General features: G+C 38.4%; 1 protein-coding gene across 4 annotated transcripts in view; it reads right to left on the reverse strand.

The window, feature by feature from the left end:
• Positions 1 to 22,939, reverse strand: part of SCN11A (sodium voltage-gated channel alpha subunit 11) — a 109,975-nt gene that overhangs the window by 11,935 nt on the left and 75,101 nt on the right. For all 4 annotated transcript variants that reach the window (XM_045089156.1, XM_045089158.1, XM_045089157.1 and 1 more), the window contains 5 exons: positions 20,164 to 20,337; positions 14,758 to 14,859; positions 14,011 to 14,280; positions 13,294 to 13,347; positions 10,379 to 10,516 (listed from right to left, as the gene is read on the reverse strand). In XM_045089156.1, the coding sequence (XP_044945091.1) occupies positions 10,379 to 10,516; positions 13,294 to 13,347; positions 14,011 to 14,280; positions 14,758 to 14,859; positions 20,164 to 20,337 (738 nt within the window). The remainder of the gene's footprint in view (positions 1 to 10,378; positions 10,517 to 13,293; positions 13,348 to 14,010; positions 14,281 to 14,757; positions 14,860 to 20,163; positions 20,338 to 22,939) is intronic.

Consider the following 22,939-nt stretch of genomic DNA (forward strand, 5'->3'; position numbering starts at 1 on the left):
CCTCCTTTGTCATAGATTATTTCACTATATGAGTTTGTTTGTGGCCTCTCTATTCTGTTCCATTGACTTATGTGTCTATTCTCGTGCCAGTACCATACTGTTTTGATTATTACAGGCTTGAAGCGTATCTTAAAATCTGGAACTATGATTCCTCCAGCTTTGTTCTTCTTTTCTGAAGATTGCTTTGATTATTCAGGGTCTTTTGTGTTTCCATACAAATTTTAGTGTTATTTATTCTAGCTTGGTGAAAAATGTTGCTGGTATTTTTGTAGGGATTGCATTGAATCTATAGATTGCTTTGGGTAGTATGGACATTTAAACAATTTTAAGCCTTCTAATCTACAAGCATAGAATATCTTTCCATTTGTTTGTGTCATCTTCAATTTCTTTCATTGGTGTTTTTGTTTTCAGGGTATAGGTCTTCCACCTCTTTGGCTAAATTTAGTCCTAGGTATTTTATTCTTTTAAGTGCAATTGTAAACGGAATTGTTTGAGTAGTTTCTGCTACTTCATTGTTAGTGTACAGAAATGCTACCAATTTCTGCATATTAATTTTGTGTCCTACAGCTTTACTGAACTCCTTTATTACTTCTAGTAGTATTTGGTGGAGTCTTTAGGATTTTGTGTGTATAGTATCATGTCATCTGAAAATAATGATGGTGTAAATTCTTCTTTAACAAAATGGATGACTCTTTTATTTTTCTTGTCTGATTGTTGTGGCTAGGACTTCCAGTACTGTGTTGAATAAAAGTGCCAAGAGTGAACATCCTTCTCTTGTCCCTGATCTTGGAGGAAAGGCTCTCAGTTTTTTCCTAGATGAATGTATGAGTATGATATTAGCTATGGATTTTTCATATATGGCCTTTATTATGTTGAGTTCTATTCCCTTTAAACTCACTTTGGTAAGAGTTTTATCATGAATGAGTATGGGATTTTGTCAACATTTCTCCAGATATGTCTCCTGAGGTAAGAGAAACAAAAGCAAAAATAAGTTATCAGGACTACATCAAAATAAAAACTTTTTGCATAGCGAAGGAAATGATCAACAAAACAAAAGGCAACTTACTAAATGGGAGAAGATATTTGCGAATGATATATCCAGTAAGAGGTAAATATCCAAAATATATAATGTATACAATTCAACAATCTAATTTAAAAATGGGCAGAGGACCTGAAGATACAGATACATGAAAAGGTGTTCAACATCACTAATCATCAGGGAAATACAAATCAAAACTGTAATGAGATGTCACCTCACACCTGCCAGAATGGCTAAAATCAAAACCACAAAAAACAGCAAGTGTTGGCAAGAACATGGAGAATGCACTATTAGTAGGAATGCAGAATGATTCAGTCACTGTGGAAAACAATATGGAAGTTCTTCATACGATCCAATAATTCTTTTACTGGGCATTTACCCAAAGAAAATGAAAACACTAATCTGAAAAGATACATGTGCCCCTTTATAGTTAGCCTCATTTATCATAGCTACAACATGAAAGAAGTGTCCACTGATGGATGATTGGGTAAGGAATATGTGGTATACATGTGTGTGCACATGTGCATGCACATGTACATGTGCACACATGTACACACATATACTCACAGAAGAATATTATGCAACCATAAAAAGGATTAATTAATTTCATTTGAGACATGGATGGACCTAGAGGGTATTATGTTAAATGAAATAAGTCAGGCTGAAAAAGACACATACCATATTTCACTCATATGTGGATCTAAAAACAAATAAATAAACAGACAAAAAGCAGAACCAGACCTATAAATACAGAGAACAACAGACAGTTGCCAGAGGGGAAGGAGGTGGGGGATGGGTAAAAGGGATGAAGCGGTGAGGGAGGTATAGTCTTCCAGTCATGGAATGAATAAGTCATGGGAACAAAAGGCACAGTATAGGGGTGCCTGGGTGGCTCAGAGGGTTAAAGCCTCTGCCTTCGGCTCAGGTCATGACCCCAGGGTCCTGGGATTGAGCCCTACATTGAGCTCTCTGCTCCACAGGGAGCCTGCTTCCTCCTCTCTCTCTCTCTCTCTCTGCCTGCCTCTCTGCCTACTTGAGATCTCTGTCTGTCAAATAAATAAATAAAATCTCTTTAAAAAGTATAAAAAATATCATCAGTGATAGTGTAATAGTGTTGCATGGTGACAGATGGTAACTACACTTGCGATGAACCTACCATAACATATAAACTTGTCAAATCACTATGCATACATCTGAAATTAATATTATGTGTCAGTTATAGTCTAAATAAATAAATAAACAAACAAATAAATAAAACAATCTGATTCAAAAATTGACAAAGGACTTGAGTAGACATCTCTCTAAAAAAGATAAACTGATAGCCAACAAGCACATAAAAACACTCAACATCACTAGTTATTAGGGAAATACAAATAAAAACCAAAATGAGATACCACCTCACATCCATTAGGATGGCTACTATCAGAAAAAGAGAAGACAAGCATTAATGAGCATGAAGAGAATCAGAATTACACTGTTGATGGGAATGTAAAATGGTAGCTTCTATGGAATACAGTACAGTAGTTCCTAAAAAATTTGAAAAATAGTATTACCATATGATCCAGCAATTATACTTCTAGATGTATATCTGAAAGAATTGAAATCAGGGTTTCAAACATATTTGCACGCTCATGTTCACAAGAGCTTTAGTCACAATAGCTAAAATGTGGAAGCAAACCAAGTGTCCATCAACAGATGAATGTATGAGCAAAATGTGGTAAGGAAGGAAATTTAAAAATATGCAACAACATGGGTGAAACTTGAGGACATTATGCTAAGTGAAATAACTCGATCACAAAAAAACAAATACTATATGATTCCACTTATAGGAGGTCCTTAGAACAGTCAAATTCATAGCAACAGAAGTAGAATGGTGGCTGCCAAGTGGGAAAGAAAATGGGGAATTATTGTCTAATAAGTATAGGGTTTCAGTTTTACAAGATGAAAAGAATTATGGGGATTGATAGTGGTGATCATTGGATAACATTATGAATGTATTTACTATCATTGAAATGTATACAAAAAATGTTTAAGGTGGCAAATTTCATGTTATATATATTGTACCACAGTAAAATTAATTTTGTGATTTAAAAAAAAATGCATCCTTAGAAGTTAACCAGGTCATTTCAGGATGCCTGGCAGATGCAAGTGTCTTCAGTAATTACTTTCCTCATGGTAGTACATATTAATATTATTATTCTGATACTGTCCTATGTGTGTGTTGGGGGATAAGACAAAAAGGAGTAATTATGAAAAATTTTAATTCTATTATTTCTTGTGCCCATGAGAATTAATTTTCTCAGTGTGGAAAAGAGGAGATACAGATCATTATTAGAGAAGAAGTTAAGTGAAAATCTTGTAGATCTGAACTTGAATGACCAGTATTCATATTTTCATATACATTTCTTTGAAGTCATAAATTTGAAGTAGCTCTGTCCAAAAAGCATTGAAGCAAAGACAATGAGCATTTCAGGGTGTGATCTTGGAATACCACCTCCCCCAAAAGCAGAACCCCTTAGAGAAACAGCTGATTCTTGATCTGGCACAAAAGTGGTATGATTTAACTTGGAGTATCTTGTCATTCCAGAGAGCAAGGAATTTGTCAAATGGGAGGACCGGATTTTAATCCTGACTTAAAAAGAATATCAATTGATCAAAGAATGAATAAATGTATAAATATTTTAAGAAAATGAAAGACTCAAGGAAATTTGAATGTTGACCTGATATTTGACAAATCTAGAGAATTCGTGTTAAATTTTTTAGGTGTGGTAATGGAATTGTGGTTACCTTTAAAAAGAGATATGTTTTGAAATATCTGTGGGTAAAACAGTGTAATGTCAATTGTTCTCTTAAAAAAAAATCTGGTGGCAGGATTGGATAAGGGCATAGGTGCCATGAAGATGCTCTTAAGTCAATAAACGTGTTGGGTGATGGGTCTTGTAGGTTCATTTTAGTATACTCTTGTGCATGATGGAGATTTTCTGTAATGAAAAGTAAAGCAAAACAAAACCAAGTGCCACAGCCTGATCAAAACAGTGATTTCAAATGTAAACTTCCATCGAAAATCAGAAGGCCTGACATCCAAATTGCAGGGACTGATTGCAATCAAGCTACATATTACAGAGGTGACTCTACAGAGCACACTTCCAAATGACAGCAGCAATGGAATCTGACTCCATTAAAAACCCTAATGTCTATAAATTAAAATGTTATTATAGAAATATAAGAAGTCACAAATTAGACTTAATATTTGAAAACATAAGAAAAAGATGACAATCTCAACTTTAAAAAAAGAGACAAGGGGAGAAATACTTACAGCTATCAATCTGTGAAAAAAGTGTATAACCTCACAAATGACCAAATAAATGAATTTAAAACAATGAGATAACACTTTTACCATCAAGCTGGAGAAGATCATTAAAATTATAAAACTAAGAATGTTGAGAACAGAGCAAACAGGCATATTTACATCTTGCAAAAGGAGAGTACCTAGCACAGCATTTCTGAAAGGTTATTTGACGATATTTATCTTTAATGCCTCAAATTCTAGAAACCTATCCTAAGGAAATAACCACAGATACAGAGAGAATTTCAAGCATGTTCATGATTGTTTTAGAAGAGCAAGGAATTTGGAAATGATCTAAATGTCCAAAAAGAAGGGAATGATTTAGATAAATAAAATGGAGGCTCTAACTGCTAGGATAAATGAGGCAGAAGAAAGAATTAGTGATCTAGAAGACCAAATGACAGAGAATAAAGAAGCTGAGCAAAAGAGGGACAAACAGCTACTGGACCACGAGGGGAGAATTCGAGAGATAAGTGACACCATAAGACGAAACAACATTAGAATAATTGGGATTCCAGAAGAAGAAGAAAGTGAGAGGGGAGCAGAAGGTATACTGGAGAGAATTATTGGGGAGAATTTCCACAATATGGCAAAGGGAACGAGCATCAAAATTCAGGAGGTTCAGAGAATGCCCCTCAAAATCAATAAGAATAGGCCCACACCCCGTCACCTAATAGTAAAATTTACAAGTCTCAACGACAAAGAGAAAATCCTGAAAGCAGCCCGGGAAAAGAAGTCTGTAACATACAATGGTAAAAATATTAGATTGGCAGCTGACTTATCCACAGAGACCTGGCAGGCCAGAAAGAGCTGGCATGATATTTTCAGAGCACTAAACGAGAAAAACATGCAGCCAAGAATACTATATCCAGCTAGGCTATCATTGAAAATAGAAGGAGAGATTAAAAGCTTCCAGGACAAACAACAACTGAAAGAATTTGCAAATACCAAACCAGCTCTACAGGAAATATTGAAAGGGGTCCTCTAAGCAAAGAGAGAGCCTACAAGTGGTAGATCAGAAAGGAACAGAGACCATATACAGTAACAGTCACCTTACAGGCAATACAATGGCACTAAATTCATATCTCTCAATAGTTACCCTGAATGTGAATGGGCTAAATGCCCCTGTCAAAAGACACAGGGTATCAGAATGGATAAAAAAAAACAAAACCCATCTATATGTTGCCTCCAAGAAACTCATTTTAAGCCCGAAGACACCTCCAGATTTAAAGTGAGGGGGTGGAAAAGAACTTACCATGCTAATGGACATCAGAAGAAAGCAGGCGTGGCAATCCTTATATCAGATCAATTAGATTTTAAGCCAAAGACTATAATAAGAGATGAGGAAGGACACTATATCATACTCAAAGGGTCTGTCCAACAAGAAGATTTAACAATTTTAAATATCTATGCCCCCAATGTGGGAGCAGCCAACTATATAAACCAATTAATAACAAAATCAAAGAAACACATCAACAATAATACAATGATAGTAGGGGACTTTAACACTCCCCTCACTGAAATGGACAGGTCATCCAAGCAAAAGATCAGCAAGGAAATAAAGGCCTTAAATGACACACTGGACCAGATGGACATCACAGATATATTCAGAATATTTCATCCCAAAGCAACAGAATACACATTCTTCTCTAGTGCACATGGAACATTCTCCAGAATAGATCACATCCTCGGTCCTAAATCAGGACTCAACCGGTATCAAAAGATTGGGATCATTCCCTGCATATTTTCAGACCACAATGCTCTAAAGCTAGAACTCAACCACAAAAGGAAGTTTGGAAAGAACCCAAATACATGGAGACTAAACAGTATCCTTCTAAAGAATGAATGGGTCAACCGGGAAATTAAAGAAGAATTGAAAAAAATCATGGAAACAAATGATAATGAAAATACAACGGTTCAAAATCTGTGGGACACAACAAAGGCAGTCCTGAGAGGAAAATATATAGCGGTACAAGCCTTTCTCAAGAAACAAGAAAGGTCTCAGGTACACAACCTAACCCTACACCTAAAGGAGCTGGAGAAAGAACAAGAAAGAAACCCTAAGCCCAGCAGGAGAAGAGAAATCATAAAGATCAGAGCAGAAATCAATGAAATAGAAACCAAAAAAAACAATAGAACAAATCAACGAAACTAGGAGCTGGTTCTTTGAAAGAATTAATAAAATTGATAAACCCCTGGCCCGACTTATCAAAAAGAAAAGAGAAAGGACCCAAATAAATAAAATCATGAATGAAAGAGGAGAGATCACAACTAACACCAAAGAAATACAAACTATTATAAGAACATACTATGAGCAACTCTACGGCAATAAATTTGACAATCTGGAAGAAATGGATGCATTCCTAGAAACATATAAACTACCACAACTGAACCAGGAAGAAATAGAAAGCCTGAACAGACCCATAACCAGTAAGGAGATTGAAACAGTCATTAAAAATCTCCAAACAAACAAAAGCCCAGGGCCAGATGGCTTCCCAGGGGAATTCTACCAAACATTTAAAGAAGAACTAATTCCTATTCTCCTGAAACTGTTCCAAAAAATAGAAATGGAAGGAAAACTTCCAAACTCATTTTATGAGGCCAGCATCACCTTGATCCCAAAACCAGACAAGGATCCCACCAAAAAAGAGAGCTATAGACCGATATCCTTGATGAACACAGATGCGAAAATACTCAACAAAATACTAGCCAATAGGATTCAACAGTACATTAAAAAGATTATTCACCACGACCAAGTGGGATTTATTCCAGGGCTGCAAGGTTGGTTCAACATCCGCAAATCAGTCAATGTGATACAACACATCAATAAAAGAAAGAACAAGAACCATATGATACTCTCAATAGATGCTGAAAAAGCATTTGACAAAGTACAACATCCCTTCCTGATCAAAACTCTTCAAAGTGTAGGGATAGAGGGCACATACCTCAATATCATCAAAGCCGTCTATGAAAAACCCACCGCAAATATCATTCTCAATGGAGAAAAACTGAAAGCTTTTCCGCTAAGGTCAGGAACACGGCAGGGATGTCCATTATCACCACTGCTATTCAACATAGTACTAGAGGTCCTAGCCTCAGCAATCAGACAACAAAAGGAAATTAAAGGCATCCGAATCGGCAAAGAAGAAGTCAAATTATCACTCTTCGCAGATGATATGATACTATATGTGGAAAACCCAAAAGACTCCACTCCAAAACTGCTAGAACTTATACAGGAATTCAGTAAAGTGTCAGGATATAAAATCAATGCACAGAAATCAGTTGCATTTCTCTACACCAACAGCAAGTCAGAAGAAAGAGATATTAAGGAGTCAATCCCATTTACAATTGCATCCAAAACCATAAGATACCTAGGAATAAACCTAACCAAAGAGACACAGAATCTATACTCAGAAAACTATAAAGTACTCATGAAAGAAATTGAGGAAGACACAAAGAAATGGAAAAATGTTCCATGCTCCTGGATTGGAAGAATAAATATTGTGAAAATGTCTATGCTACCTAAAGCAATCTACACATTTAATGCAATTCCTATCAAAGTACCATCCATCTTTTTCAAAGAAATGGAAAAAATAATTCTAAAATTCATATGGAACCAGAAAAGACCTCGAATAGCCAAAGGGTTATTGAAAAAGAAAGCCAACGTTGGTGGCATCACAATTCCGGACTTCAAGCTCTATTACAAAGCTGTCATCATCAAGACAGCATGGTACTGGCACAAAAACAGACACATAGATCAATGGAACAGAATAGAGAGCCCAGAAATAGACCCTCAAATCTATGGTCATCTAATCTTCGACAAAGCAGGAAAGAATGTCCAATGGAAAAAAGACAGCCTTTTCAATAAATGGTGCTGGGAAAATTGGACAGCCACATGCAGAAAAATGAAATTGGACCATTTCCTTACACCACACACAAAAATAGACTCAAAATGGATGAAGGACCTCAATGTACGAAAGGAATCCATCAAAATCCTTGAGGAGAACACGGGCAGCAACCTCTTCGACCTCTGCCGCAGCAACATCTTCCTAGGAACAACGCAAAAGGCAAGGGAAGCAAGGGAAAAAATGAACTACTGGGATTTCATCAAGATCAAAAGCTTTTGCACAGCAAAGGAAACAGTTAACAAAATCAAAAGACAACTGACAGAATGGGAGAAGATATTTGCAAACGACATATCAGATAAAGGACTAGTGTCCAGAATCTATAAAGAACTCAGCAAACTCAACACCCAAAGAACAAATAATCCAATCAAGAAATGGGCAGAAGACATGAACAGACATTTCTGCAAAGAAGACATCCAGATGGCGAACAGACACATGAAAAAGTGCTCCATATCACTCGGCATCAGGGAAATACAAATCAAAACCACAATGAGATATCACCTCACACCAGTCAGAATGGCTAAAAAATCAACAAGTCAGGAAATGACAGATGCTGGCGAGGATGCGGAGAAAGGGGAACCCTCCTACACTGTTGGTGGGAATGCAAGCTGGTGCAGCCACTCTGGAAAACAGCATGGAGGTTCCTCAAAATGTTGAAAATAGAACTGCCCTATGACCCAGCAATTGCACTATTGGGTATTTACCCTAAAGATACAAATGTAGTGATCCAAAGGGACACATGCACCCGAATGTTTATAGCAGCAATGTCCACAATAGCCAAACTATGGAAAGAACCTAGATGTCCATCAACAGATGAATGGATCAAGAAGAGGTGGTATATATACACAATGGAATACTATGCAGCCATCAAAAGAAATGAAATCTTGCCACTTGCAACAACATGGATGGAACTAGATCGTATCATGCTTAGCGAAATAAGTCAAGCAGAGAAAGACAACTATCATATGATCTCCCTGATATGAGGAAGTGGTGATGCAACATGGGGGCTTAAGTGGGTAGGAGAAGAATAAATGAAACAAGATGGTATGGGAGGGAGACAAACCATAAGTGACTCTTAATCTCACAAAACAAACTGAGGGTTGCCGGGGGGAGGGGGTTTGGGAGAAGGGGGTGGGATTATGGACATTGGGGAGGGTATGTGCTTTGGTGAGTGCTGTGAAGTGTGTAAACCTGGTGATTCACAGACCTGTACCCCTGGGGATAAAAATATATGTTTATAAAAAAATTAAAAATTAAAAATTAAAAAATAAAAAAAAGTAATAAAAAAAATTATTATTTATCCAAAATATAGGATGCAATTTAGCCCTAAAAATTCTTATAACAAAGATGACTTCATCACACGGACTCATAACTAATGGGGAAGGGTGAAAACTACAAAATTAAAAGTATCATGTAATCTCAATCATGTACAAGGAATACATACATATTTAGTGAGAGTAACTGTAAGAGAGTATGTCAAAATGATGAAGCTTAATCTAAAATTGTTACCATTTTGTGGTCACCTTACGGGTGATTAAAATCTTTTTTAATCTTTCTTTGTTTCCACATTTACTATAAATCCCCTATGAAATACAGAATCAGAAAAAAATAAGTATGCTTTTACAATGAATGAAGAAAAAAAACTCCCTAAAAAAAAGCCCACTGCTTTCTCAAACATCTTCTTTCCAAGTTCAATAAATCCGTTGGAAGCCAGAACACAAGTTTGCTGGAAGAAGACAATTTTTCTTTTTATCCTGGATAACAAGGTATACTTGAAAGGTTACTAAAATATGACTCTAGTGTCATAAATACTAATCCTGGTACTTGTCTTTCTGTTGGGTTTAACAATGCCCTCCATTTAAAAGGGTAGAATGGAAAGTAAAAACAATGATTTAATAAAACCCAGCTGTTCTCAGTCTCTTTCCAGGCATATCTTCAAGAATCTTCTCCAGGTGACTTTGTTCCCATGTAGATGATAAGGTTATTTTGCACAATAATCTAGGTTAGAACTGTGTTCCATCCATTAAAACTGTGTTCCCTTTGGAAAAGAGAGGTAAAAATACCTAATCAGGGAACCCCCATACTTATCTTTTTCTGCTGTTGGTTGAAGTTGTCAATAATAACACCAATAAAAAGATTCAGAGTAAAGAATGAACCAAAGATGATAAAAGCCACGAAGAAAAGATAGTTTTCTGGTTTCTCCTCAAACCCTGGCTGTAGATCTTCCTGTTAGGGATTTTTTAAACAAGAAAAGAAAACAATTACTGGAGAAAAGTATAATCCATCTTAACTGCCTTATCTGGAAGACCAAAGTGTTTCTCAGCAGTAGCATTAACTACTCAGGGTCCTGAACAGCCATGGCTCCTCCAGGGAAACCCTCTTTCAGTTTCCCCTAGAGGAGCTTGACTGGTACCATGCAATAGGGAGGACATGTGACATGAGGGTTAGACTTTTTCTTCTACTCAATGGAGAATCATAAAAGGGTTGTAAGAGAGGGGAACGGCATGAATGCATGTCTTTTTTGAGAGACTGTCTAGGATGTCTATATGGACACAAAACTGGAGGGAGCCAGACTGGAGATGAGGCCACTGGAGAAGGGGCAGAATCCCATCAGGCACAGGTGACTGACTACCAACTCTTGATGAATGATAACGTCCTTCCTATTAGAGCTCACTGTTGTATTTGGTCTACGCTTGTGTCCTGTCACTCTTGAATTCCTAGGGCCTAGTATACTTTGTGACATGCAGATTCTCAATACACATTGAATGAATGTTTGGGTGGATGGATGGATGGATGGATGGATGGATGAGTGAATGAATAGTCAAACTGTATAACAGACACAAAAATGGACTGCAACCAAGTTCCCCCAACTCAAAGTATAACCAAAAGCATCCAAAATTCTTTTCATCCAAGTTCTTCACATTATCATTGGATTTTTGCAGGTGGGGCATAGGGGACAGGACAATTTCTCTTTTCTTTCTCCAGATCACATTCAAAGATAAAGCTATGAGTGTTGACGGCTCTGTCACCTGTTGAATATTTTTATGATATTTGTTGTTCAACAACCACCATACGGACTAATGCAATGAAGGTTATATTTGAAAATATTTTTGTCTTTTGCCTTGAAGAGTACATGACCTTAGTCCCAGTTGGCTTGAGATGTCCATTTGTTTGCATTAGGGAAGGCATTAGCACAGAAACAACACAACGGAAAGAATCACTATCAGCCTCTGACATTTAAAACAAGATTAAAGTCCTGCAAAGAGAGGTTCAGATAGGAAGAGGAAAGGATAAAAGATCACCCCACTTGTACCTAGGGAGTTGTCAGAAAAAAAGAAAAGAGAGAGAGAGAGAGACAGACAGAGAACATCAGAGCCACGAGATGTGTATCTTGATTCAGCCTCTTTGGGTTTGGAGAATGGACTTGGGACCCAGTAAATTGAAGGGAACATGGGGGTACAAAGAGGGTATTCTTGCTCAAATTCTGGATTTTTCTAAAAGGGAGCTGCACTGGGAAGGCCTGGGAAATACTGCACAGGCAGGATGACTTAAGAGGCTAAAGACAGAGAGAGCCTCTCAAATTTTTCAGTTTTCATGAGAGTTGTACATGAAGTCAATAGCCATAGGCCTGCCATGATAGGCTTTCGGCAAGAGATGGGAGTAGACTGCTGGCCAGGGGACTATGTAGAGGACATGGCAGCAAGTCAGTGCTTGAGGCCAGGAGGAATTGAGTGGGGAGAAAGGCCCATGGTTTCACCAATATTTGAGACCAGGAAGAATCTCTATGACTACACAGACCAGGGCAACATCATGCTAGAAGTCAGTACATACACACCAGCTATACTGTCCCACGACCAGCAACAGGAGGGGCATCCCTCCACACACCTCCATCCACCTACCATTCATTCAGGGAACATGTAAGCCACACACTTCTTCCTGAATACATCTGCATAAGATTTCCTCCCCATCTCCACCTCAAGGCACGTTGATGCCTAAGTTAAACTAAGGTGAAAGTCATATATTCAAAAGACAACAACAGAAAAAACACATAAATATTTAAAATGCTGTCTTTGTTATAAAATGTCTCTAATACTACAATTATAACATTTCTTGGCATGCATGGGTGGCTCAGTCAGTTAAGCATCTGATTCTTGATCTCAGCTCTCAGGTCTTAATCTCAGGGTCATTAGTTCAAGCCCCATGTTGGGCTGCACACTGGGCATGGAGCTTACATTAAAAAAAAATAACCCACTTCTCATACTACCTCCACTGCCACTATAAGCTCACATACCTACTATGTTCCAGGCATCAACTCTGCAGACTCTCAAACAGAACAGCATCATGCGTGTGATTACAGGAAAAAAATAAACAATGCTGATTCCATTCTTGATTCAACCATTTGCTTACTCCATGGTTTTGGGCAACACTCTTCCTTTCCAATTCTCAGTTTTCCCAACTGGGACACAGAAATGGACCAGATGGTTGAGTACTCTTCCAACTTTCAGAATCCATGATTACTTCTTACTTAACTAGAATTTTGTTGTTGGCAACCACCAGAAACCCATTTAGTCTCTCAGCCTGGAGCCATTGGAAGGTATCTCTTATCAGACCCTAGTCTAGCTGTAAGGTTTTCACATGGTTCAGGACTAGCACTGTTTGAAATTTGGTTTCTGCCTGATACCCATTTAGAAAAGAAGTAAGAGAGGAAAATCAAGGCATTCTGTGATTCTGTTGTTTTTGGCTGCATCTCCTCCATAAGATGTTACTCCTTGGTTACTATGGAGAAACAGGACTGGACTTTGGAGCAAGATAAGATATAATACTCATGGAAGGATGAAAAGGAACCTCTTTTATCCCTGTTTCATAGTCACTGTCCCAAGGAAAACAAAGCAAAGAACATTGGCTGATGGAAATATGATGTGGGAAGTTCTATACTGTCTATGCAGTCATGATATCCCTGATTTGACCTTAGCACTCTAGAACACGGTAGAACAAAATCTCACCCCTCTGGAATCAACAGCTGCATACATAATATCCATCCAGCCCTTAAATGTTGCCTGTAACAAAAGCAAATAAACATGAACATAATTACAGACTTGCTATCAACAGAGAAGTGCCCTATAACAGCAAGCAAGGCCCAGGACCGAATGTCCAGGACAGAATGTCCAGATAAAAGAACTGTAGGAGGGAATTAAAAAACAGGTGTCTTGGGGTTTTTTTCTTCTTCCTTTGCACAAGATGAAAAGCTTTTCTTAAAAGGAAACTTCTGCCTTAAAAATTTCTAAAGAGGCTGCATAACAACTGCCAGAAAGAGCATGGCTGAGGCTCTTCTGATACCACATGTTTGCAATGTCTGTTGAAGACCTAGCAACTGTGGTTTGACCAGGGGATTGACTTCCAAAAGAGAACTAATGGTATGCTAATGGTATGGCTTTGCATCTGAGGCTCCAGTTCTCTCTGGCTGGAACTCTGGATGGTAGTACCATATAGGACAGGGTAAGATGGAAAGGGGCATTGTATGGAGGTTGAGGTTTCTTGGAGGTAAAGCTGGAGATGCTTAATGGGGAACAATTCCAAAGGGCACTGGTTTCCACATGGGGAACTGGGATTTGATTCTACTATCTCAATGGAGTCACTGTGTTTTTATTAAACTGAGAAATGATTTATGCTTCTTTTAAGGTTTCTGTCCTCACAGTGAAAAACACACAAACAGCACTTACCACTTGCAGCAGGGCAAGGTAAGCCATTCCCACATTGTCAAAGTTGACTGGAAGGGTGACCCAAGATAAATTTCCATTTTCACACTGAGTTTTGCTTTCAATAGTGCTGTAATTTATAACTGAGTTTATATCTGTTGTATTAACGCATCTTCCAAAATTTCCAGAAAAGAAGTTTACTCCCAGGATACAAAATATCAGCCAGAAAATGAGGCAGACAAGCAAAACATTCAGAATGGCGGGTATGGCACCTATGAGAGCATTGACTACCACCTTAAAAAAACAAAACAGAAGAAATACATAACAGATGCATAGGATTCATCAAGCTCTAGATCTCAGGGTGGGCCTGACATGTGGGGACTGGATCTCTTGGAGCTCTGTCTTTACTTTCTACTTCCAACCCACCCCAACCCTGCTTCCTATGGTAAGCCTTGCTCTTAGCTCCTTACATAATGGGTCCCTTCTGTTGTCACCAAGGATCACTTGAGAAGTGTACTTTGATGACAGTATTACCGATATAGGACACCTACCCTGGGACTGAAAAGGGAAACCAGAGCCCATCTTGGCTATCACAGAATGGATGTTATATCTTAAATTTTTCTCCATCTCTCAAATTCTAAGCAGTGGACTGGATAGGAAGGAGCCCAGGAAATGCTTGGCAGTTTAAGGGAAGCCCAGCCCAAGAAGAGCAGTTGGTTTTCCACCTTTCCCTGACAGCTGACCTTCCTCCCATCTGCCTGAAGAAGGTACCTTCATTCCTTCGAACTGGGACAATGCTCGCAGGGGCCTCAGGGCTCTTAGGGTCCGGAAAGACTTCAAGCTCGTTAAGTCACTGAGACTGGTCACAGAGACCTGGTGGGAAGAGAAGCCACAGGTAGTGCACCTGACTTGGTTTCCAGGGAAGCCAGTGGGGGACTGGCAGCCCTCATTCTAAGAGTCAGACACACGGTGCCTTCAGTGGATTATCCAGAAACAGAAAGCAGCAAGCCCTTGCAGGAAGTGGGATGGCAAGAGAAGATGCTATTTTTCTCCTTGTTTGTCAAACCTATAGCCCATACAAGTAAGGACAATGCATTTACTTTATTTGTTTAATGAAAGACAAATAAAAGCTGAGAAATTGTTGTGAGTTAAAGGAAACCAAAGGGACATGACAATAATACGTCACTTGAGTCCTGAATTGGATCCTGGATTGGGGGGAGGAGAGGGGAGGCCACTGTGGATGGATGGAAAGGATTAACCATAAAGGACCTTGTTGAAACAACTGATGAAATTTGAAAATGGAGATGCGTTTTGCTATTGAGTCATGTTAAATATCCTAACTTTGATAACTGTGCTGTGACTGTGTAAGACAATATCCTTTTTCTTAGGAAACACACACTGGATTGTTTAGAGGTAAAGGGGTATGGTGACTGCAACCTAATCTCAAGCAATTTAGAATGAAAATGGAGAGAAAATTACAAGCAGATGTTAATAACTAAACTGTTAATAACTAATGAAATGAACCTGGAGAAAGAGTATATGGGTTATTTCCTGCAACTTTTCTGTAAGTTTGAAATGATATAATAAAAAGTTACAACAAAATAATAAACTATTTGCTAATAGTCCCCCTCACTCAGATGCCCCTTTTTGGAGGAATTAAATTTTCTCTCCCAGCATATTTCTTCCCAATGGGTCAGGACTAAGGACTAGAAAGTTCTACAAATACACTAAACTGAAACTTAAACATAATGAGCTTATGTTGAAGACCACTATTTGCAGATTCTAGTCATTCTTACTGATTATGCAGAGCCTGCAGAGGTTCAACTTGAAAGAAGCGTTGTTCAGCCGGACAGGAAGTGAATTATCATATGACTGACTACGCTGATATCAGAGTTCACTATTATCTAAAATCATACCCTTGCCAATCTCATCATAGTGGTAAAATACTAGCAAATTGAGAGAAATTAAGTGAGTTAATATGGCAGAATAATAAAAATTTTAAATGTATAATTAATTTTTAAAAATCACCATCAATTCAAAATGCTTTTGTTTATAAAGGTTTTCCAGGGGTGCCTGGGTGGCTCAGTTAAGCAACTGTCTTTGGCTCAAGTCATGATCTCTGGGTCCTGGGACCGAGCCTCACGTTAGGCTCTCTGCTCGGCAGGGAGCCTGCTTCTTCCTCTCCTTCTTCCTGCCTCTCTGCCTGCTTGTGCTCTCTCTCTGTCAAATAAATAAATAAATAAATGATTTTTTTTTTTTTTTTACAAAGGTTTTCTAAAATAGGCTTTTTGTTTGTAATAGCATTATCTGTTGGGAGTTATTTCAGCAGCCCCCCACAAATATCTCCTTCTACCTAGTTCCTAGCCAGAGGGAAAATGATTGCACAGTTTAGCAGTTCTTCTGGCTTTACCAAATAACTCTTATCACAGGTGGGGAAAAAGGGTCCCTAGAGGGACACTGTATACCTTTTCGCCTGATAAAATTATCCTCAGTCTCTATTCCATCAAATTGGGAAACACTGATGAGACACGCAGACATAAAAGTACCCACATTTTTTTCTACTTTATAGTACTCTTAAGGTGGGAAGTCTTCTGCTGATTTTATCTTTTTTCTATCTAACTTTCATTTATTACTCTGTACTGTTTTGACATTCACCATTTTGATATATTCTTGTGGTTTGTTCCTTTTAACTTTAAAAAATTATGGCATAGAAATATTCATATTTTATGGATCCATTCCCCCTTAGTGAGTATCTAGGTTATTTCCAATTTTTTACTATTATGAACAACAGACTGGACAGATGTGTGCACTTTCCCTGCATACATACACAAGAATTTTCCATAGATGTATAACTAGAAGTGGTATTTCTGGATAATAAATTGGGCTCATTTGTAATTTTACTTAATGTGCAAAATTTTCCCTAAAATAACTGTTACCAAAGTTGTTAGCAGTGATTAGAGATTCCATTTTGTAATGTCTTTCTTAATATTAGAAATTATCTAACTTTAAAATTTTTGTCAGTCTGGGGCACCTGGGTGGCTCAATGGGTTGGAGCCTTCAGCTCAGGTCATGATCCTAGAGTCCTGGCATCGAGCCCCGAATTGGGGGGGGGGTCTCTGCTCAGCGGGGAGCCTGCTTCCTTTCCTCTCTCTCTGCTTGCCTCTCTGCCTGCTTGTGATCTCTCTTTGTCAAATAAATAAATAAAACCTTAAAAAAAATTCTTTTTGTCAGTCTGATGACAAAGCCTCTCATTTTAATATTCACTTCTATGCTAACTGGTGATAAATCTAGTTTGTATTTCTTCATATATTTATTAGTAACTTGTGTTTCCTTGCCTGTTTGCATCCTTTTTCCCATTCTTTTTTGTTAAGATTTTGTTTATTTATTTGAAAGAGAAAGAATGAGAGAGACAACATGAGATGGGGGGAGGGTCAGAGGGAGAAGCAGACTCTCTGCTGAGCAGGGAGCTGGATGAGGGACTTGATTCTGGGACTCCAGGATCATGACCTGAGCTGAAGGCCATCGCTTAATCAACTGAGCAACCCAGGCACCCCGTCTTTCTCCCATTCTTACACTAAGTTGTCTTTTTCTTATTGATCTGTAGAGAGTTTTTATAGACTATAGATAATCATTTTCTGTTATGCATGTGGCAAGTACTATCTCCACGTTCTAGCCTGTCTTTATAATTATAATTCTATTGAATAAAAAAAACCGAAGGTTTTACAATTTGAAATAGTTGAATTTAGATACATTTTTTTTTGTGGCTGTATTTCTATTTTTATACTTCAAAACTATAAAGATCATTTTATATAATGTTGATTAACAAGCAACATAAAAGGATTATTCACAAGGTGCCTGGGTGGCTCAGTCCGTTGAGCATCTGACTCTTGACTCTGGCTCAAGTCCTGATCTCAGGATTCTAAGATTAAGACCCATGGCAGGCTCTGTGCTGAATATGGAGTTTGCTTAAGATTCTCTTTCTCCTTTTGTCCCTCCCTGACCCCTCCACTCACATACTTTCTCTAAGATTTTTTTTTAATTTTTAAAAATCTGCACAATAATGTTCTGAATTAAGTAGCATGATGTATCATTTGCCCTGTTACAGACAAAGAAAGCTGAAGCTCAGAGGATTAGCAATTTGTTTCAGGTGTAACTGGGATTCACACCTTGGTCTATATGATACTAATGTTAATAATAGTAACAGTGGACCATACTTATCAAGTGCTTTCTCTGGGATTTATAAGAAATAAATAATTACAAGATTGTTTCTTTTCTTGTTCTACTCATTTTTGTTCCATTCAGTTTATTACCAAGATTATATTTGTCTCATCAAATAAAGTGTGCAAGTTTCCTCTTTTTTTATTCTTTGTAACAATTTAAATAAGGTTGGAATTAGCTGTTTATCTTAGTTCAGGAGGCTATAACAGAATATCAAAGCCTGGGTTGCTTATAAATAACATAAATTAATTTCTCACAGTCTAGAGGCTGGATATTCCAAGATCAAGGTGCCAGCAGATTCAGTGTCTGGTGAAAGGTCACATCCTGACTCATAGATAATTTTCTTCTCCCTGTGTCCTCACATGGCAGAAGGGGTGAGGAAGCTCTGTGGGGTCTCTTTTATAACATCACTAGCCCCAATCATGAGGGCTCTGCCCTCATAACCTAATCATCTCCCAAAGGTACCACCTCCAAATATAAACACATTGGTGGTTAGGTTTCAACATATGAATTTTAAGGAGATGCAAACATTCAGTATATAGCACTATTCCTTGAAAGTTTGGTAAAACTTGCCTGCAAAATCATCTGGGCCTGGTGTCCTTTTTTGACAGTGTGGTGTTGAACTACTGTTTTGATATTTTAAATGGCTATTGTTAGATTCGTGTTTTCCATTTGTATCTGGTCTAATTTGGGTAATTTGTAGCCTATACTTTCATTTTTATTAAGGTGAAGACTTATCAAAAGGAGGAAGTATTTTGCCTAAGGTACACAGAAAGAGAGCAGACAAGATAATTTTAGGATCAGTTTCCTGAGTTTAGGTTAGTAGACCACGGTTTCTTAGAATGTAGATACTAATCATCTGTCCACTATCTTATGGGTTCTTCTCTATACTATAAGATAACCCTGGAAACTGATAGGGTTTATAGACATGTGTTATTTTTATTCTTTTTTATTATTTCTGTTGGAGCTCCCATAGCATTGATGCCTTTCTAAAATGCCCAAACCACCTACCTACTTATGTCCACCAACAACATTAACAACATTAGGGTTCTCTAGTTGCTATGTTGACCACACGGCTTATGCTTATGCATCTGTCGTGTCTACTTCTTTAAATAGCAGGGACAAAGTCTAACTAATTAGCACATGGTAGAAAGAATAGAGGTTAAAATCAAGGACTTCAGAGAGAGGCTTACTAGGTCTGAGTTTCATCTCCACTACTTCTAGCTGGCCAATTTTTGACACGTTTCTTAACCTCTCTGTTACTTAGTTTCTCCCTGTGTATAAGAGAAAAAGTAGTAGCATCTACTGCATGGAGTGGTTGTGATAACAAAGAAAGAATGCTTATGAAGCATATGGCAGAACACCTGGCATAGAGAAAGCACTGAATAAATGTGGTGTACTGTTATCAACCTTAACATCACACAGACCAAGGTATGAATTCCAGTTTCGTCTGAAACAAGTTACTGACCATCTGAGCTTCAAGTTTCCTTATCTGTAATATGGTAGGTAATGTACAACTCTGGTGGGAACATCGTTGTGCAGATTAAATGAAAGAATGTATGTGAATAATCCTCTGTTGCTTGACAATTAAGAGGGAGGCCAGCCTAGTCTGTTGGCCACTGACCTGCTTTGAGAAGTCTCAAGAGAAAATAGAAAGTTGGAAGGAGAAGGTTGGGACATTCAGAATTATTCTAGGTACACATCAGACATAAGCAGTGTTTATGGAGAGAAGTGGATGAGTGCCATCATGGAAACTATTGGGGTAGTGGGAATATGAAGTGCAGTATGAGGAATGGGACTTAGGACGAGCAGGACAGCTGACAGATAAATGACAACTACTTACAAATACGGTGAAGAAAAGTATTTGGAGAGGCACCCAAACAAGGCACACAGGAAAAGCATATTCCCCTCCCTTCCCCCAACCCCTGCCTTCGTGGAAAACAGAGATGGTAAACTTACAATCACAATGACGAAATCGAGCCAGCACCAGACACTGGTGAAATACTTCCTAAATCCAAAGGCCACCCATTTTAGACCCATCTCCAGGATAAAAATGTATGTGAAAATATGGTCAGTACAATTAAGTAGTTCTTTGATATTGGGTCTTTTCTCAAGGTCAACATCTTCAAATACCTGAAATGATAAAGCATAGCCATAGGCCAGGTTGAATATTTGCTTAGAACGACTGGCTGACCTTACTTTTTAAATTTTTCTTCCTTATCTGAATAAACTAGCATCTCTTTTGGTGACAAGGTTTTGCTCAAAAGGTATTAAGAAGGAAATTTCCCAGCGGAATAAATTCCTTGAGTCAGTAAAACTGGAAGAAGGAAAATCCTATTTCTAGACTTCTATTGCCACAATATCTCCCTAGGTTCTCATCACTGATCCCTGGAATATGAAAATATCTTCCTAACAGATCACCACATAATTTCCTGGTCTTCCTGACCCTTTCAACTCTTGCTAACAATATCATGCCAACTTTTCCAGAACCACCCAGTGGCATATTCCATCTCTATCATCCTCCTAGTTACCTTAGTGGCTCTATTTAGTGGCTCTTCATTGCTCATAACACCTTAGTTCCAAACACCTTAGTCTTCAGCTAGATTTTACCAACCCTGAGGCCAAAAATCTATAACAAACAGCCAAACTTACTTACTCCAGTGCTCCCTAAGTATGAGCCCATTTTTGGGGTACCTAGACACACAAAATTTGGGGATGCTCTGGGCTAGGGCTAAATTACTTTGAATATTAAACATTCATTGAGCGTAATCATGAAAGTGAGACATTCTAGCTTCTGGAGAGACCGTTTTTCATGTTACATCCAAACATCCACCTCACCTTAAGTGTGTACGTGATTCTAGGGGTCTATATAACTAGGGTAGAAACTGTCCTTTTGGCCTCTACAGAGTTACTGAAAATGGGAAAAAGTAGAAGAAGAAGAGAAGAAGAAGAAGGAGGAGGAAGAGGAGGAGGAGGAAGGGGAGGGGGAGGAAGAGGAGAGGGAGGGGGAGGAGAAGAAGATGATGATGATAAGGGTCCCTGGTACTGAACCCGTCAAGACCTTTGGGCAAAAACTGAAGGCAAGAATGAAATTGGTCCTATTGTTGGATATTTAGGTAATCTCATAGCCCCATGGCCCTGGAGGAAAAAAAAATGCAAAAGAATAAAACAGTCTGAATTCCAGCTCCTAAGTGAACCTTTGATTGGAGAAGGCTCTCTACCTCTTCCTGTCCCCTGCCAGCTCCTTGTCACTGTTAAAGTTTCATTTCAGTTAATATTTTCTTTGGAAACTTTCCTTCTTCCACCAAGACAATTAGGGGCCTGCTTTGCATGGCCCCATGTCATCCACTGCTTTTCTGAGTGTATCACTATGGCCCTTGTCCATAATTGTTTGGACCCCATCTGTCATCCCTACTAGACTCCACGCTCCTGGAAGTCAGGAACTTGGTCTGTGTGCCTACTTGAAGAGAGGCAAATCTGAATGGTATTAGAATCTCATTTCCCTTCTCATTTTGGAAGCTGAGCAAAAGCCTGGCTCAGCAGATCTCACTTTGTCCAATTGAAGAGTAGATCAATATCAGCCACTAAACTTGGGAGACTCCCACATTATAATGAGACTACTTCCTTGTCCAGAAAGTTCCCATTTTTACCCAGTTGCTCAGATTTTGTTTCCCTAACTCTAATGAGTCCCAAAGCACTTAGGTTCTGATTCAGCAGGTCTGGGGTGGACCCAAGACTGCATTTCTAACAAGCTTGCAAGTAATATTGAGACTGCTGATCAATATACCACATACAGTGGCAAGGGATTAGATGTTTCTTGTTTCCATTTGTCTACAACTATGTAAAGTGAAATAGGACCTGAGTCCTTCTCCTAGAACCCTCTGCATTGTGTGCTTTGTTTTCCTCTGCCTAACCTACACTTGCCTCATCAGATCACAGATGACAACTAGGAGGATGGTAGCATGTGCCCCTGACCTTCTGACAACACTATTTTCCCCCACTGACTAGCACAGGGCTTGGTAGACACCAATGATCATTTGTGGAATAAATGAAAGAACGCTATTACTTGAATAAGAGTAAACATCCAGTGAAAATGCAAGTACCCGAAGGCTACATGGAATCCTAGACCAAGGATAAGCAATAAAAATTAACTAAGAGAGTTCTCTGGCATGGTTTAGAGATTTACTTTTTTTATTTTTTATGTTTTGTGTGAGAAGTAATTTACCTGCAGTAAGTAGATAAATGGAGATGTGTGCTGATCATAGGATCTAGCAGCTCACGGTATGTACTCCTCTCTGTTCACCCAGAGATCACACGAGTGTAAAGCACGAACCAGGAAGGCAACGGTAAAGAAGCAAGACATTTCCTTGTCCCTTCTAATTGTTAGTGACTTACTGTGAAATGCTCTGTGATTCTAAATCAGTAAGGGAGAATCTAAGACTCCACTTACTTACACAACAAATAGAGAGTTTAGTTCTACATTATGGCCATTTTAAGGGAAAATACAAGATAGAAGGGGAGAGAGGGAAAAAGAGAGAAACATGTAGGTGATAAGAAAGAAGAAGCTGTCGCTCAAATAAGAGAGGCAAGAAGGACCAAAAAGTGAGGAGAGAGAGTAGGAAGGAGTTTATGACTATATGCTATGGAGGCATGGATTTAGAGTTATTTCCAAAACTCACCGGGACCACTATACCTTGATCTGGAAGGATTTGCTATGTGAATAAAGCAGTATCTG

The sequence above is a fragment of the Mustela putorius genome, unplaced genomic scaffold, assembly GCF_011764305.1.
Source record: "Mustela putorius furo isolate JIRA1106 unplaced genomic scaffold, ASM1176430v1.1 tig00003834_pilon_pilon_pilon, whole genome shotgun sequence".
NCBI lineage: Eukaryota > Metazoa > Chordata > Mammalia > Carnivora > Mustelidae > Mustela > Mustela putorius.